Raw genomic sequence first — 17,932 nt, forward strand, 5'->3', positions numbered from 1 at the left:
TTTATATAACCTACTATCAGTGCTTAATTTGTCCATGAAGAGGTCCCGGAACATCGAGGGGGTACCGCGGGGGGGACCGCCCCCCACCCCCCCTGGAAATTTTTTGAGCATAATGCATTTAAATGCATCAATCTGGTGCACTTTGGAAAGCTAGAATAACAATAATAAGGTGTCTGGTGCCTTAACTTACCTTGGAAACATATCCTCTCCGGAGCTTCTCTACCCGGCTAAACTAATATTAATAACTAAATAATTAATAACTAATATTCTCCGCTCCTCTGTGTGTGAGCACAGCGCATGGACAGCCTTCACCGCTGATTGGCTGTTTCCCGTGCCTGTCTCTGTGTGTAACCAATCAGATGGAGCTGTGGGCGGGACATTGCTGGACAGAGTGCAGTGACTGCAGGCAGAGAGATGCGGCTGCATCAACCCCAAAATAACGCCGTTTTAAATTGTACAAACACAATATTGGTATCGTTGGAAAGGGAAAAATGTCCTCTTAATTTTGGGGGGGCTGAGATCAATTTTGGGGGGGCTTCAGCCCGTTTTTTTATTTGTAGTGAGAACATAATCCACAGCAACCGACACAAATCCATTCATGTGTATGTGCTGCGCGGCGCAAGGAGCACATTGATTGTGCTGCAGCTGCCCTAATCGCCGCTTGTTGCTTTTCTTATTCGTTTTGAAGAATCATGCAACTCTTCCTTCTTTTTGAAAAAATACAGTAAATTCAGCTGTCTTTTTGACATGTTTGCCTTGCTCGCTGATGGCTCCCCAGATCGCCCCAGATCCAGCAAATTTCCAAAGTTTTTTTGGTCGGGGGCGTGGTTTGCTGGCCCATCTTTTCATTGCATCAACAAATCTCCGACTCTTTCAAATGACGTTAAATCTTTATAAACAACATGAAATGCTTGGGATTTGTTCTGTAAATGAATGTATGCATATTATTATTTTTTATACATTAAAAAAAAAACTTTTTTATATTATTATTGTTTTATATATACGAGAGGTGCCGGATCTGCCCAAATAAGTCCCGGAACGCAGGGAGGCCAAAATCGAGAGGTGCCGGATCTTGTTCCGGCAGGATCCGGCACAAATTAACCCCTGCCTACTATAAGTTGTCTGATGTAACGTTAGCATGCTAACATGTTGTAACATTACCTCAAGACTCCCGACTATAAGACAGATATAAGACAGTTTGTCGCTTTGTGGAATTAAACTTTGGACATGTTTATAAACTAGACGAAACCCAAGACTGTATTACAGTTGGCTAAGTTAGTTTTATCTTCACTTGGCCTATAAGTGACGAGACAAGACAGAGATTGAAGTGGTAACATTAACATTTATACACAAGTTCACATCAACTGACGATCACTTAACATACTTTGTCATTAATTCATTAATTCATATTTCATCAAACAAAAAATTAACAATAATGAAAATATTATGAAAGGCATCACAGTTTGGTAGGCTGTGTGTGCACTTTCCACCCTTGAACATTTGAACATTAAAGTATTTAATCAAACAGAAAATCAACAATAATAAAAATAATAACTGAATCTTATTTTATTTCGATTATTTCCTTTTTTTTTGTTTAGACAGTTACTTTTTTAGTTTGCCAAAGGGCAAAAAACAAGCCTACACTTAGGCTTAGTTTGAAATATTCTCACAGTCCAAACAAAGGCACATGTCTGTGCATGGTAGCTTGTTCTGCTTGCATGTACATCTCCCTTTAACACATTGTGTTTTTTTTACAGGAGCAGTACACAAGTTCCAGGATGCCAATAGGGGCTGGGGGAAGTGTCATCCAGTCAATCCCAAAGAAGTCTCCCTCAATCTTCCATCCATGGGCCATTGGGGGGGACCACGTCTCAAAGAGAAACTGTTGCAGTTGTTCTTTGTTGTTACCACAAGACAAGAACTTAGACCAGTGCTTCTCAATCCTGGTCCTCGTGGGCCCCTGTCCTGCATGTTTTAGATGTTTCCCTGCACCAACACACCTGATTCTAATTAAAGGTCCTCATCGGCTTGTCACCAAGGTCTGCACAGCTCTGTTGATGACACAGGTACTTTTATTACGGTGTTGCTGAAGCAGGGTAGCATCTAAAACATGCAGGACAGGGGCCCACGAGGACCAGGATTGAGAAACACTGACTTAGACCATTGTTTGGGTGTTTTCTGTTCAGCTGAATATATTGTAGTCAACTGACATCCTTTTGTTCCTCGTCGGTCTCGTTCTGCATTCTTTATGCTCATTGTCTTGTAGATATCAGGGACAAAGTGCACCACTTTAAATTTACTTGCTTTGGCAGTATTGATCAGGTACATTAGTACACTGTTGGCAAACCTTCCAAATGTATTTTGGGGTGTCATAGCCTGTATCAGTGCCATTGCATCACACACCCATGTTGAACCATCAGGGATTTCAACTGTTGCTGGTGGACTTACTGATCCTTCTAGACTAGAGAGTGCATTAATTTGGCTTTGTCTGTTTTCACAAGAGAGCCATCAATATTCGCAATTGCTGCAGGCAAGGGACCCATACTGTAGACCAGCTTTTCCTCTATGTCTATCTTCCTTGCTGTTCCGACCACAATAAGCCTTGCAAAAAGATCTCTGTCTGCTTTGATGACTATCTCCCGGTCTCTCACTTTTGTTACACTTGAGGTTGCTGTGTCCTTAAATGTTTTTAGTTTCATTTTTTTCAGTGGAGCATGGAAATCCACTTCAAAAAAAAAATTAACAAATGCTGCCTCACCTCTCTCCTTAGCATTCAACAAATCAGCAGAGACAGCTTCTGATGCTACCTGATGGGGTGCTCTCTTTAAGTGACTTGGAACCTCTGTTATATGTGTATGTTTATGTAAATGAGATGACTTAAAAAATAAAATACATCAAATCAAAGTGGAGAAAACGACTCAGACTCATCACTTGCTGAATATTGTAGTGTATTAGGTTATTCTTCTGAACACATCAAATTACACTCTAGAAGCTTAAAAACAAGTCAGTTTCTATTTAAAAAAAAAATATATACATATATATGTATTAAAATGACTCTTTAATATTTCACACAACAATATGAGATTGCATAGAAAAATAAATCAGAACACTGGCCATTTTTTAGCACCTGCAAAGGAATTTGTATAGAATCTCAGATTAGACAATCATGTTATATACATATATTAATGATGATGGTGATTCTATATCATATATTTACATTTAATAACATTAAATAGTTGATTTTGAAGTCGTAAAAAAGACGGAGCTGTCAGTTCTCCCGCTTAGCACGTTCACATTTTTGGGGTCCTAAGGCCGTCCGCTATTGGTTGATATTCTCTAAACTACAATCTGATTGGTTCATCAGCTAGAGTTATCCCGCAATTTGCCTGAGCAGAGTGACAATTAAAATACAAGTTTGTGAAAATATATGATCAAATCAGAGCTGCCAACAAATTTTCCCAGACTCTATAGAATTGTTTAATATCACACATAAAAAACTGTGTACTCTATCGATAGGGATCGATCAACAACACGAAAAACGCGTTCGGCCCACCGTCTAAAACTGAGGAAGGTATGGTCTGGTTTGGTCTGTTATTTATGCCAAAAGCACTATGACCCCATGCAGCAGGCACTATCACTATTTATGTGTGTATCAAAATAAATACAAAAATACTTAATGCATGAATTGTTTTGTTTAAGATGAAGACACCTCTGCTCAGCAGACTGAAGGAGAGGCACTTGGATGTCTGTTTGGGGTCACATCAGGATGCCCACAAGTCTGGGTTTTTCCTGGTCAAACATGGACCGAGGTGATTAGATTAGATGGGGGATTGTGTCTTAATATGCACAAAACATTTAATAGCTGCTAGGACTTTTTATTCAACAAAAATTAAATCAGATGTTTCAGTTGTAGTTTTAATCAGGTTGAATAGTCTCTGGTCTTGTTTCACATCAACCAGTCTGTAACTGGCGAATGGCCGTCCTACAAAACTGTCTTTACCTACGATGTGGGGGTGGGGGAGTCATTAATTTCTACCCCGAATCATGTCTTCATCATGCCAGAACCGTCTGAAAGTCTTCAAGCACTGAGGGTCAAACAGAGTTAGACTCTTGTCTCTGATCTTTCACTTGTTCTCGGAGTCACCTTCACATCAGCGGTTTCGTACTTTCATCCCTAATAAGTTAACCGTCTATAACGTTTTGACATTGTCCCATCTCAGATTACTTTGGTCTGCTCTCTGCAGCATTTCACCTACTGTCACAGTGCTCCTCGTGAACTCATTTTATAATTTTAGACATGTAGGAGTCCAGACATGTAGGAGTCCGGGGTCCAGACATGTAGGAGTCCAGACATGTAGGAGTCCGGGGTCCAGACATGTAGGAGTCCAGACATGTAGGAGTCCAGGGTCCAGACATGTAGGAGTCCGGGGTCCAGGAATGTAGGAGTCCGGGGTCCAGACATGTAGGAGTCCGAGGTCCAGACATGTAGGAGTCCAGACATGTAGGAGTCCGGGGTCCAGACATGTATGAGTCCAGACATGTAGGAGTCCAGGGTCCAGACATGTAGGAGTCCAGGGTCCAGACATGTAGGAGTCCAGGGTCCAGACATGTAGGAGTCCGGGGTCCAGAAATGTAGGAGTCCAGACATGTAGGAGTCCGGGGTCCAGACATGTAGGAGTCCGGGGTCCAGACATGTAGGAGTCCAGGGTCCAGACATGTAGGAGTCCAGACATGTAGGAGTCCAGGGTCCAGACATGTAGGTGTCCAGGGTCCAGACATGTAGGAGTCCAGGGTCCAGACATGTAGGAGTCCGGGGTCCAGACATGTAGGAGTCCGGGGTCCAGACATGTAGGAGTCCGGGGTCCAGACATGTAGGAGTCCGGGGTCCAGACATGTAGGAGTCCAGACATGTAGGAGTCCGGGGTCCAGACATGTAGGAGTCCAGACATGTAGGAGTCCAGACATGTAGGAGTCCAGGGTCCAGACATGTAGGAGTCCAGGGTCCAGACATGTAGGAGTCCAGGGTCCAGACATGTAGGAGTCCAGGGTCCAGACATGTAGGAGTCCAGGGTCCAGACATGTAGGAGTCCGGGGTCCAGAAATGTAGGAGTCCAGACATGTAGGAGTCCGGGGTCCAGACATGTAGGAGTCCGGGGTCCAGACATGTAGGAGTCCAGGGTCCAGACATGTAGGAGTCCAGACATGTAGGAGTCCAGACATGTAGGAGTCCAGGGTCCAGACATGTAGGTGTCCAGGGTCCAGACATGTAGGAGTCCAGGGTCCAGACATGTAGGAGTCCGGGGTCCAGACATGTAGGAGTCAGGGGTCCAGACATGTAGGAGTCCGGGGTCCAGACATGTAGGAGTCCGGGGTCCAGACATGTAGGAGTCCAGACATGTAGGAGTCCGGGGTCCAGACATGTAGGAGTCCAGACATGTAGGAGTCCAGACATGTAGGAGTCCAGGGTCCAGACATGTAGGAGTCCAGGGTCCAGACATGTAGGAGTCCAGGGTCCAGACATGTAGGAGTCCGGGGTCCAGACATGTAGGAGTCAAGGGTCCAGACATGTAGGAGTCCAGGGTCCAGACATGTAGGAGTCCGGGGTCCAGACATGTAGGAGTCCGGGGTCCAGACATGTAGGAGTCCGGGGTCCAGACATGTAGGAGTCCAGACATGTAGGAGTCCGGGGTCCAGACATGTAGGAGTCCAGACATGTAGGAGTCCAGACATGTAGGAGTCCAGGGTCCAGACATGTAGGAGTCCGGGGTCCAGACATGTAGGAGTCCGGGGTCCAGACATGTAGGAGTCGGGGGTCCAGACATGTAGGAGTCCGGTGTCCAGACATGTAGGAGTCCGGGGTCCAGGTCGTGCAGGGGTCCAGGTGTCACCTTGACTCCCCCCGGTGTGGGAGCTTTTAGGTGATCCGGTGGAGGCGCGTCTCTGGTTCTAGTTCTGTTCTGACCCTGCCTGCTGATGGTTGTCATGGTGTCTGGAGCAGCTCTCACATCACTCCCTCTTTCACCTGCGTTCACCTGAACGCGTGTGCTGCTACCGCTCTGATGTAGGAACAGAGCACCATGGGAGGGTTTAGTACGGGTTATTGGAAGCTCATGCTCCAGGTTCCCAGCACGGCTGTGTGAGCCTCTAACACGGATGTGGCCTGTGTTTTACAGGAGCCGTTCGTCTGGTCAGCGTGAGCTGTGGCAGTCAGAACGTCTGGGCAGTGGACAGTCGAGGAGTGGTTTATTTCAGAGTTGGAACCCAGCCGCTCAACCCTAGCATGATGCTGCCGGCCTGGATCCACATAGAACCTCCTGCACAGGTAACGCAGCCTCCACATAGCTCCACCAGTGTTTGGACCTGTCCAAGTAACTGTGATGTTGCATCTCTGCAGCCAATCGGAGTGCAGGTGGTTAGTATTCAAACGAGTCCGAACGACCGCCTCCTGTGGGCCGTGGACAACAGAGGAGGGGTGTTTGTGAGGACGGGCCTCAGCGATGAGATGCCGGTTGGGACGGGCTGGGAGCTGGTTCCAGGTACTGCTGTGTGCAGGTGTGGGCCGTTTGTTGCTGGGACACTGGTTTGACTGGTCTGTGTGTGCCTGCAGGTCTGGCGGTCAGTCAGCTGGTCCTCAGCTGTCGGACCGCATGGGTTCGATGTGTCAATGGAGAACTGGCTCGTCGCTACGGTATCTCTGACAGAAACCCTGCAGGGGACTACTGGAAGAAGATCCCTGGACACGCCAACTGGTTTACTGGTAAGACACATCACGACTGAGACGGGAAATGTTGAGACCACATTGGAAAAAAAACAGATTTTTCTGCTTTTAACTTTTATTTCTTTGGAACGGTATGAACCCAATAGTTCCGTGTTTCTCCACCCATAAGTGTGAGTAAGATGTGTTGCTGCCCCAAATTCAAAATCAAACAAGATTTTCATTAAATTAAATTAAATTAAATCAACTCTTTGCGAACTGGATTTGAAGCAACGTTCCTCAGAGTAACAATAGAAGGGATTTTCTATGTTCTTCTACAGAGCAGAATATCGTTGAAGCCTTTCAGGGAATCTGGAGTTTCAGCCTGTTCGTTCGTTCGTTCGTTTTGTTTATTTCCAACATGTATTAAAAAAAACAAGAAAAAACGATAAGAAAAACAAATACAGGTGGGCATTGCACCACATAAATAAAAAAAAACCAACATCAAAACATATTTCAGTTACATGTTCGAAAAGGAGTGGGGGGAACAACTAAACATATGTCTGAATTTACTTTTTATACTATACACTAATTTGTATAAATATATATCATTTTTACAAAAATAACCCGTTTAATACCAGATGTAAGCTCTATAATAAATATAATATAACTATGATATAAATATAATACGTATATCTAAGTAAACATAACATAACATAAACATACAAAGACAACATGATGAAATAGCAGAACACACAGCTGGTGATCTTTAAAGGATCTGTAAAGGAAAGTAGGGCTGGGTATCAATTCAAATGTCAAGAATCGATTCGATTTCGATTCACAATCGATTATCAGATTCGATTCTATCCGATATTGATTTGGGTTAGTGTTATTAAAACTGTTTTTTGAGCTGTTGCCTAAATTATATGACTGTAAAATAACTAGTGAAATAATAATTTCACAATAATTATTGTGAAATAAATAACTCAAATAGGCTTTTCAATATCCATTTAAAGTGCAAAAAAAGAAAAATTGCAAAAGTTCATGCAGTAAACAAATTATTTTGCTTGTCTTTATTTTTATTTATTCTGTCACCAGACTTGCCATGAAGCACCAGGCATTTTTCAGGTGTGTCATAACAAACCTTGTGTCCGATAACAGAAGAAACCAAACAAGCTATAGACTAGACGGGATGTACCCAAAAAGGGAATGTAAGGAGCATTTATGGGTACAAGTCGGGAACCGGCCTACTTTACATATTTCAAGGGTGCTGAATCCAAAAAAAACCGGTACCCGAGCAAAATTTTGAGTTTTTGACCTTCTAATTTGCATATTAAAATGGCCGCCAAACTGCCTGTCTTGCTCAGTCGTTGGACCATTTTCCCCAAGTTTTTTTGTAAGTAGGCATTCAAAGATGATGAATTAAGTGTCTAGATCAGGGGCGTCGCCAGGTGTAATCCCTTATGGGTTCTGAGCCCAAAGGGGCCCCCGCGTAGCGGAGGCCTAAACTGAAAATTTTTGGGATCTTACGGTTCGGATCGGTTAACTTTGCATGACTTTAAGTCGTTTAGAAACAGATTGACAGCCACAAGCAGCTTCAATGATTATAACAAAAAAGACCATTCCAGATCAGCAGATGAATGCATAGCACAGGATAATAATAACTGCAGGGTGGTGAATAGTGCAACAGGGCAAAGCTCTGTGTATTCCCCTATTCAATTTTAGACAATATAAGGAGTAAAAACTGAATGAGAAACGAGAAAGCCAAAGAAAGTGTCATGACAACAATTATAATTATTATCCTCCTCATTTTATTGCTGCATTCAGCAAAATACCAATGACCTCCAAGTTCCAACTCACTGCATCATATAGGGCTAAACAAACATCCATCTCAGACTGGTATTTTATACAAAATGGCAAAATAAATAAATACAATAAATAAGAAAAAACACATGACTGACCAACATAGCAGCATATAAATAAAATTCACATTAAACATTCCCAACTCAGTCCCAATACAAAGACATACTCAATAAAATTACAATAAAACAACTTAAGGTGCCATTACAATGGCCTTTTCTATCTTTTCGTTTCTGTGCTCCTGATTTCTTCTGTTTTGTTTTAGCCTCCGCCAGTGGCAGAGCGTGGGTTTCAGCACAGAGGGGGCGGAGCATTCTCAATGGGCCCTTATGATAATTATTTTACTATTCAACAACTTAAAGATAACGGACACCTCATCATACCCAGCAAACAACACAAATGCTCACGTTTACTGAGCCAAGCAAGCCTAGGTGCCTCAGAAAGCCACAAACCAGTTCACACACACACACACACACGCCACGCAGCCTGACAGCCGTCAATCTGAGAGCATCGCTGTCCTTGGTGCTGGTGTGACAGTGACTCACAGGGTCTAAGCCAAACCATCTTTAATATAACTTAAAACATAAAATGTAAACTACAATTACACAATCTATTCAGATAGAATATAGACACAATTGTCTATAAGGCCATTAATGAGATCTATAAATAGAAAATAGACACGGCGGTCTAAACACAACAAAACGCATAGCCTATTAAAAATGTATTAACTGCACACAATATGCATTCAAATAGAAAATAGACTCGGCGGTCTATTACAGTTGACAACAACACAAGGTACATTAAGGTGGTCAAGGCAATAACATTCTGATCATTATTTATGTGCTCACCGATTGCTGTCTCTGCACTTGTTGCCGCTGCACCAATTCACAGACTCCGAACTCCAGAACATCATCCTCGGTTCGAACAATATATTCCAAGTAACGTGGAAAACAATGTAACGGCCGCTACAGCTAACACTAGCCTCCGCATCAGCCACCGGCGCCGTTGCAAAATATGAGGTGAGCGGCGGACAGGAAGCAACAAGCCTCTCCTTTCTCTCTTTTACCTTTCTTTTTAACGATCCAGACTGGTGCTTTTTCTTCTCCATTTTTCCTCTTTCAAAGTTCCCTCCAAAATGCCGCAGTCGGACAACAAGACGAGTTAGTTCAAATGTAAAAAAACGAAACAAGTTAAGTTCCAGCCAATCAGGTTGGCTCACAGCCCTGATGCGTTCAGGACAGTTGGCCGCACAATGCACATTTTATCGTTATTATAACCTACAAATTTTACGATTATATATGAACATATCACACAAAACGGGGCCCTCTCATTGGGCCCCCCTTAGGGCAGAGGGGGGCCCTCTACTTTGAAATGTTGTTGACATTGGGTTTTTATAACCCGGAAACCCGCGCCAGCGTCGCTACTGGTCTAGATCTATAGTCTAGGTTTGTAGCAAGGATATAGTGGAGGCTCAGTGCCTTTTTGTGTATATATATATATATATATATATATATATATATATAATGCAAAATACCAACTTTTAAGGTGAAATTAAGCATTATTTGTGTCATTTTTAAGGCCGACATAAATATTCAGTCAATATCACTCTTAAATGTTCCCAGTGTGTATATGATATGTGATGTATTCCATATTACATAATAATTAAGAAAAACACCATTGCAAGTTGTCTGAGAATTCATTTTTTTATGCAAACAAAGCATAATGCTCTTAATTCAAACATCGAAAAATTTAAGTGAATAGGGAAAAAAAAAACATGAAACTTCCCTTGAACAGTTCTACAGATCACATCTTGTTTCTGTATATTTTCTTTCATGTTTCTAGCTGAATTGCTTTGCTTTCATCTGTCTTCTTCTGTAAGTTCCATAGGTCACTTGTTTTGGTAAATTGTTTTATACCTTTCTAGTTTGCTTGTGTGCCATTTGTCTTTGGAATTTCATTTGAATTAGTATTTCTTTCTGCAGTCCTTTTCCAAGTTCTTTGGTTACCCATTGCCTTGGTATGCTTGAGGATTACAACTCCACATTTAAACAAGGACATTGGTCATCACTCTGACATGTACACATTGCAGTGCATAACAGCCCTGATTTTTGGCATTTGGCTAAAGGTGGCTGCAAGTGGCTGCAGGTGGCTATAGGTGGTTGCAGGTGGCTATAGGTGGCTGCAGGTGGCTATAGGTGGTTGCAGGTGGCTATAGGTGGCTGCAGGTGGCTATAGATGGCTGCAGGTGGCTATAGGTGGCTGCAGGTGGCTGCGGGTGGCTATAGGTGGCTGTAGGTGGCTGTAGGTGGCTGCAGGTGGCTGCAAGTGGCTGCAGGTGGCTGCAGCTGGCTGCAGGTGGCTATAGGTGGCTGCAGGTGGCTATAAGTGGCTGCAGGTGGCTGCTGGTGGCTGTAGGTGGCTGCGGGTGGCTGCAGGTGGCTATAAGTGGCTGCAGGTGGCTACAAGTGGCTATAAGTGGCTGCAGGTGGCTATAGGTGGCTGCAGGTGGCTATAGGTGGCTATAAGTGGCTGCAGGTGGCTGCAGGTGGCTATAGGTGGCTGCAGGTGGCTATAGGTGGCTATAGGTGGCTGCAGGTGGCTATAGGTGGCTGCAGGTGGCTATAGGTGGCTGCAGGTGGCTGCGGGTGGCTGCAAGTGGCTGCAGGTGGCTGCAGCTGGCTGCAGGTGGCTATAGGTGGCTGCAGGTGGCTATAAGTGGCTGCAGGTGGCTGTGAGTGGCTGCAGGTGGCTACAAGTGGCTATAAGTGGCTGCAGGTGGCTATAGGTGGCTATAAGTGGCTGCAGGTGGCTGCAGGTGGCTATAGGTGGCTGCAGGTGGCTATAGGTGGCTGCAGGTGGATATAGGTGGCTGCAGGTGGCTATAGGTGGCTGCAGGTGGCTATAGGTGGTTGCCCGTGGCTATAGGTGGCTGCAGGTGGCTATAGATGGCTGCAGGTGGCTATAGGTGGCTGCAGGTGGCTATAGGTGACTGCAGGTGGCTGCAGGTGGCTATAAGTGGCTATAGGTGGCTGCAGGTGGCTATAGGTGGCTGCAGGTGGCTATAGGTGGCTATAGGTGGCTGCAGGTGGCTATAGGTGGCTGCAGGTGGCTGCGAGTGGCTATAGGTGGTTGCAGGTGGCTATAGGTGGCTGCAGGTGGTTGTAGGTGGCTATAGGTGGCTGCAGGTGGCTATAGGTGGTTGCAGGTGGCTATAGGTGGCTGCAGGTGGCTATAGGTGGTTGCAGGTGGCTATAGGTGGCTGCAGGTGGCTATAGATGGCTGCAGGTGGCTATAGGTGGCTGTAGGTGGCTGTAGGTGGCTGCAGGTGGCTGCAGCTGGCTGCAGGTGGCTATAGGTGGCTGCAGGTGGCTATAAGTGGCTGCAGGTGGCTGCTGGTGGCTGTAGGTGGCTGCGGGTGGCTGCAGGTGGCTATAAGTGGCTGCAGGTGGCTACAAGTGGCTATAAGTGGCTGCAGGTGGCTATAGGTGGCTGCAGGTGGCTATGGGTGGCTATAGGTGGCTATAAGTGGCTGCAGGTGGCTGCAGGTGGCTATAGGTGGCTGCAGGTGGCTATAGGTGGCTGCAGGTGGCTATAGGTGGCTGCAGGTGGCTATAGGTGGCTGCAGGTGGCTGCGGGTGGCTGCAAGTGGCTGCAGGTGGCTGCAGCTGGCTGCAGGTGGCTATAGGTGGCTGCAGGTGGCTATAAGTGGCTGCAGGTGGCTGCGAGTGGCTGCAGGTGGCTGCAGGTGGCTATAGGTGGCTATAAGTGGCTGCAGGTGGCTGCAGGTGGCTATAGGTGGCTGCAGGTGGCTATAGGTGGCTGCAGGTGGATATAGGTGGCTGCAGGTGGCTATAGGTGGCTGCAGGTGGCTATAGGTGACTGCAGGTTGCTGCAGGTGGCTATAAGTGGCTATAGGTGGCTGCAGGTGGCTGCAGGTGGCTATAAGTGGCTATAGGTGGCTGCAGGTGGCTGCAGGTGGCTATAGGTGGCTGCAGGTGGCTATAGGTGGCTATAGGTGGCTGCAGGTGGCTATAGGTGGCTGCAGGTGGCTATAGGTGGCTGCGAGTGGCTATAGGTGGTTGCAGGTGGCTATAGGTGGCTGCAGGTGGTTGTAGGTGGCTGCAGGTGGCTATAGGTGGCTGCAGGTGGCTATAGGTGGTTGCAGGTGGCTATAGGTGGCTGCAGGTGGCTATAGGTGGTTGCAGGTGGCTATAGGTGGCTGCAGGTGGCTATAGATGGCCGCAGGTGGCTATAGGTGGCTGCAGGTGGCTATAGGTGGCTGCAGGTGGCTATAGGTGGCTGCAGGTGGCTGCGAGTGGCTATAGGTGGTTGCAGGTGGCTATAGGTGGCTGCAGGTGGTTGTAGGTGGCTGCAGGTGGCTATAGGTGGCTATAGGTGGTTGCAGGTGGCTATAGGTGGTTGCAGGTGGCAAAAGGTGGCTGCAGGTGGCTATAGGTGGTTGCAGGTGGCTATAGGTAGTTGCAGGTGGCTATAGGTGGTTGCAGGTGGCTATAGGTGGTTGCAGGTGGCTATAGGTGGCTGCAGGTGGCTATAGGTGGCTGCAGGTGGCTATAGGTGGCTGCAGGTGGCTATAGATGGCCGCAGGTGGCTATAGGTGGCTGCAGGTGGCTATAGGTGGCTATAGGTGGCTGCAGGTGGCTATATGTGGCTGCAGGTGGCTATAGGTGGTTGCAGGTGGCTATAGGTGGCTGCAGGTGGCTCTAGATGGCTGCAGGTGGCTATAGGTGGTTGCAGGTGGCTATAGGTGGTTGCAGGTGGCTATAGGTGGTTGCAGGTGGCTATAGGTGGCTGCAGGTGGCTATAGGTGGCTGCGGGTGGCTATAGGTGGTTGCAGTTGGCTGTAGGTGGCTGCAGGTGGCTGTAGGTGGCTGCAGGTGGCTGCACATGGCTATATGTGGCTATAGGTGGCTGCGGGTGGCTGCAGGTGGCTATAGGTGGCTGCAGGTGGCTGCGGGTGGCTGCAGGTGGCTATAGGTGGCTGCAGGTGGCTATAGGTGGCTGCAGGTGGATATAGGTGGCTGCAGGTGGCTATAGGTTGCTGCAGGTGGCTATAGGTGGTTGCCCGTGGCTATAGGTGGCTGCAGGTGGCTATAGATGGCTGCAGGTGGCTATAGGTGACTGCAGGTTGCTGCAGGTGGCTATAAGTGGCTATAGGTGGCTGCAGGTGGCTGCAGGTGGCTATAGGTGGCTGCAGGTGGCTATAGGTGGCTATAGGTGGCTGCAGGTGGCTGCGAGTGGCTATAGGTGGTTGCAGGTGGCTATAGGTGGCTGCAGGTGGTTGTAGGTGGCTGCAGGTGGCTATAGGTGGCTGCAGGTGGCTATAGGTGGTTGCAGGTGGCAAAAGGTGGCTATAGGTGGTTGCAGGTGGCTATAGGTAGTTGCAGGTGGCTATAGGTGGTTGCAGGTGGCTATAGGTGGCTGCAGGTGGCTATAGGTGGCTGCAGTTGGCTATAGGTGGCTGCAGGTGGCTATAGGTGGCTGCGGGTGGCTATAGCTGGTTGCAGGTGGCTATAGGTGGCTGTAGGTGGCTGCAGGTGTTTGTAGGTGGCTGCAGGTGGCTGCACATGGCTATATGTGGCTATAGGTGGCTGCAGGTGGCTGCGGGTGGCTGCAGGTGGCTATAGGTGGCTGCAGGGGGCTATAGGTGGTTGCAGGTGGCTATAGGTGGCTGCAGGTGGCTATAGGTGGCTGCAGGTGGCTATAGGTGGTTGCAGGTTGCTATAGGTGGTTGCAGGTGGCTATAGGTGGCTTCAGGTGGCTGCGGGTGGCTATAGGTGGCTTCAGGTGGCTGCGGGTGGCAAAAGGTGGCTGCAGGTGGCTATAGGTGGTTCTAGGTGGCTATAGGTGGTTGCATGTGGCTATAGGTGTTTGCAGGTGGCTATAGGTGGTTGCAGGTGGCTATAGGTGGCTGCAGGTGGCTATAGGTGGCTGCAGGTGGCTATAGGTGGCTGCAGGTGGCTATAGGTGGTTGGAGGTGGCTATAGGTGGCTGCAGGTTGCTATAGATGGCTGCAGGTGGCTATAGGTGGCTATAAGTGGCTGCAGGTGGCTATAGGTGGCTGCAGGTGCCTATAGGTGGCTGCAGGTGGCTATAGGTGGCTGCAGGTGGCTATAGGTGGCTGCGGGTGGCTATAGGTGGTTGCAGGTGGCTTTAGGTGGCTGCAGGTGGTTGTAGGTGGCTGCAGGTGGTTGTAGGTGGCTGCAGGTGGTTGTAGGTGGCTGCAGGTGGCTATAGGTGGCTGCAGGTGGCTATAGGTGGCTGCGGGTGGGTATAACTGGCTGCAGGTGGCTGCGGGTGGCTGCAGGTGGCTGTAGGTGGCTGCAGGTGGCTATAGATGGCTGCAGGTGGCTATAGGTGGCTGTAGGTGGCTGCAGGTGGCTATAGGTGGCTGCAGGTGGCTATAGGTGGTGGCAGGTGGCTATAGGTGGCTGCAGGTGGCTCTAGATGGCTGCAGGTGGCTGCAGGTGGCTATAGGTGGTGGCTATAGGTGGCTGCAGGTGGCAATAGGTGGCTGCAGGTGGCTATAGATGGCTGCAGGTGGCTGCAGGTGGCTATAGGTGGCTGCAGGTGGCTGCAGGTGGCTATAGGTGGCTGCAGGTGGCTATAGGTGGTTGCAGGTGGCTATAGATGGTTGCAGGTGGCTATAGTTGGCTGCAGGTGGCTGCGGGTGGCTATAGTTGGCTGTAGGTGGCTGTAGGTGGCTGCAGGTGGCTGCAAGTGGCTGCAGGTGGCTGCAGCTGGCTGCAGGTGGCTATAGGTGGCTGCAGGTGGCTATAAGTGGCTGCAGGTGGCTGCTGGTGGCTGTAGGTGGCTGTGGGTGGCTACAGGTGGCTATAGGTGGTCGCAGGTGGCTATAGGTGGCTATAGGTGGCTGCAGGTGGCTATAGGTGGCTGCAGGTGGCTATAGGTGGCTATAAGTGGCTGCAGGTGGCTATAGGTGGCTGCAGGTGGCTATAGGTGGCTGCAGGTGGCTATAGGTGGCTGCGGGTGGCAGCAGGTGGCTGTGGGTGGCTGCAGGTGGCTATAGATGGCTGCAGGTGGCTGCAGGTGGCTATAGGTGGCTGCAGATGGCTATATGTGGCTGCAGGTGGCTATAGGTGGCTATAGGTGGCTGCAGGTGGCTATAGGTGGTTGCAGGTGGCTCTAGATGGCTGCAGGTGGCTGCAGGTGGCTATAGGCTGCTATAGGTGGCTGCAGGTGGCAATAGGTGGCTGCGGGTGGCTGCAGGTGGCTATAGATGGCTGCAGGTGGCTATAGGTGGCTGCAGGTGGCTATAGGTGGCTGCAGGTGGCTATAGGTGGTTGCAGGTGTCTATAGGTGGCTGCAGGTGGCTCTAGATGGCTGCAGGTGGCTGTAGGTGGCTGTAGGTGGCTATAGGTGGCTGCACGTGGCTATATGTGGCTATAGGTGGCTGCGGGTGGTTGCAGGTGGCTATAGGTGGCTGCAGGTGGCTATAGGTGGCTGCAGGTGGCTATAGGTGGTTGCAGGTGGCTATAGGTGGCTGCGGGTGGCTATAGGTGGTTGCAGGTGGCTGTAGGTGGCTGCAGGTGGCTATAGGTGGCTGCGGGTGGCTATAGGTGGTTGCAGGTGGCTGTAGGTGGCTGCAGGTGGCTGTAGGTCGCTGCACGTGGCTATATGTGGCTATAGGTGGTTGCAGGTGGCTATAGGTGGCTGCAGTTGGCTATAGGTGGCTGCAGGTGGCTATAGGTGGCTGCAGGTGGCTATAGGTGGCTGCAGATGGCTATATGTTGTTGCAGGTGGCTATAGGTGGTTGCAGGTGGCTATAGGTGGCAAAAGGTGGCTATAGGTGGTTGCAGGTGGCTATAGGTGGCAAAAGGTGGCTGCAGGTGGCTATAGGTGGTTGCAGTTGGCTATAGGTGGTTCTAGGTGGCTATAGATGGTTGCAGGTGGCTATAGGTGGTTGCAGGTGGCTATAGGTGGTTGCAGGTGGCTATAGGTGGCTGCAGGTGGCTATAGGTGGCTGCAGGTGGCTATAGGTGGCTGCAGGTGGCTATAGGTGGTTGCAGGTGGCTATAGGTGGCTGCAGGTGGCTATAGATGGCTGCAGGTGGCTGCAGGTGGCTATAGGTGGCTATAGGTGGCTATAAGTGGCTGCAGGTGGCTGCAGGTGGCTATAGGTGGCTGCAGGTGGCTATAGGTGGCTGCAGGTGGCTATAGGTGGCTGCAGGTGGCTATAGGTGGCTGCGGGTGGCTATAGGTGGTTGCAGGTGGCTATAGGTGGCTGTAGGTGGCTGCAGGTGGTTATAGGTGGCTGCAGGTGGTTGTAGGTGGCTCCAGGTGGTTGTAGGTGGCTGCAGGTGGCTGTAGGTGGCTGCGGCTGGCTATAACTGGCTGCAGGTGGCTATAGGTGGCTGCGGGTGGCTGCAGGTGGCTATAGGTGGCTGCAGGTGGCTCTAGATGGCTGCAGGTGGCTGCAGGTGGCTATAGGTGGCTATAGGTGGTTGCAGGTGGCAATAGGTGGCTGCGGGTGGCAATAGGTGGCTGCGGGTGGCTGCAGGTGGCTATAGATGGCTGCAGGTGGCTGCAGGTGGCTATAGGTGGCTGCAGGTGGCTGCAGGTGGCTATAGGTGGCTGCAGGTGGCTATAGGTGGTTGCAGGTGGCTATAGGTGGCTGCAGGTGGCTCTAGATGGCTGCAGGTGGCTATAGGTGGCTCTAGATGGCTGCAGGTGGCTATAGGTGGCTGCAGGTGGCAAAAGGTGGCTGCAGGTGGCTATAGGTGGTTGCAGGTGGCTATAGGTGGTTGCAGGTGGCTATAGGTGGTTGCAGGTGGCTATAGGTGGCTATAGGTGGCTGCAGGTGGCTTTAGGTGGCTATAGGTGGTTGCAGGTGGCTGCGGGTGGCTATAGGTGGTTGTAGGTGGCTGTAGGTGGCTGCAGGTGGCTATAGGTGGCTGCACGTGGCTATATGTGGCTATAGGTGGCTGCAGGTGGCTATAAGTGGCTGCAGGTGGCTCTAGTTGGCTGCAGGTGGCTGCGGGTGGCTGCAGGTGGCTATTGGTGGCTGCAGGTGGCTATAGGTGGCTGCAGGTGGCTATAGGTGGCTGCAGGGGGCTATAGGTGGTTGCAGGTGGCTATAGGTGGTTGCAGGTGGCTATATGTGGCTTCAGGTGGCTGTGGGTGGCTATAGGTGGTTGCAGGTGGCTATAGGTGGCTGTAGGTGGCTGCATGTGGCTATAGGTGGCTGCATGTGGCTATAGGTGGCTATAGGTGGCTGCAGGTGGCTATAGGTGGTTGCAGGTGGCTATAGGTGGCAAAAGGTGGCTGCAGGTGGCTATAGGTGGTTGCAGGTGGCTATAGGTGGTTGCAGGTGGCTATAGGTGGTTGCAGGTGGCTATAG

General features: G+C 49.3%; 1 protein-coding gene across 1 annotated transcript in view; it reads left to right on the top strand.

Moving 5' to 3' along the window:
- Positions 1-17,932, top strand: part of tecpr2 (tectonin beta-propeller repeat containing 2) — a 101,096-nt gene that overhangs the window by 73,011 nt on the left and 10,153 nt on the right. The window contains exons 24-26 of the mRNA XM_061743833.1: positions 6,174-6,322; positions 6,395-6,536; positions 6,608-6,757. Of these exons, the coding sequence (XP_061599817.1) occupies positions 6,174-6,322; positions 6,395-6,536; positions 6,608-6,757 (441 nt within the window). The remainder of the gene's footprint in view (positions 1-6,173; positions 6,323-6,394; positions 6,537-6,607; positions 6,758-17,932) is intronic.

Source organism: Cololabis saira, chromosome 16 (assembly GCF_033807715.1).
Source record: "Cololabis saira isolate AMF1-May2022 chromosome 16, fColSai1.1, whole genome shotgun sequence".
Classification (NCBI taxonomy): Eukaryota; Metazoa; Chordata; class Actinopteri; order Beloniformes; family Belonidae; genus Cololabis; species Cololabis saira.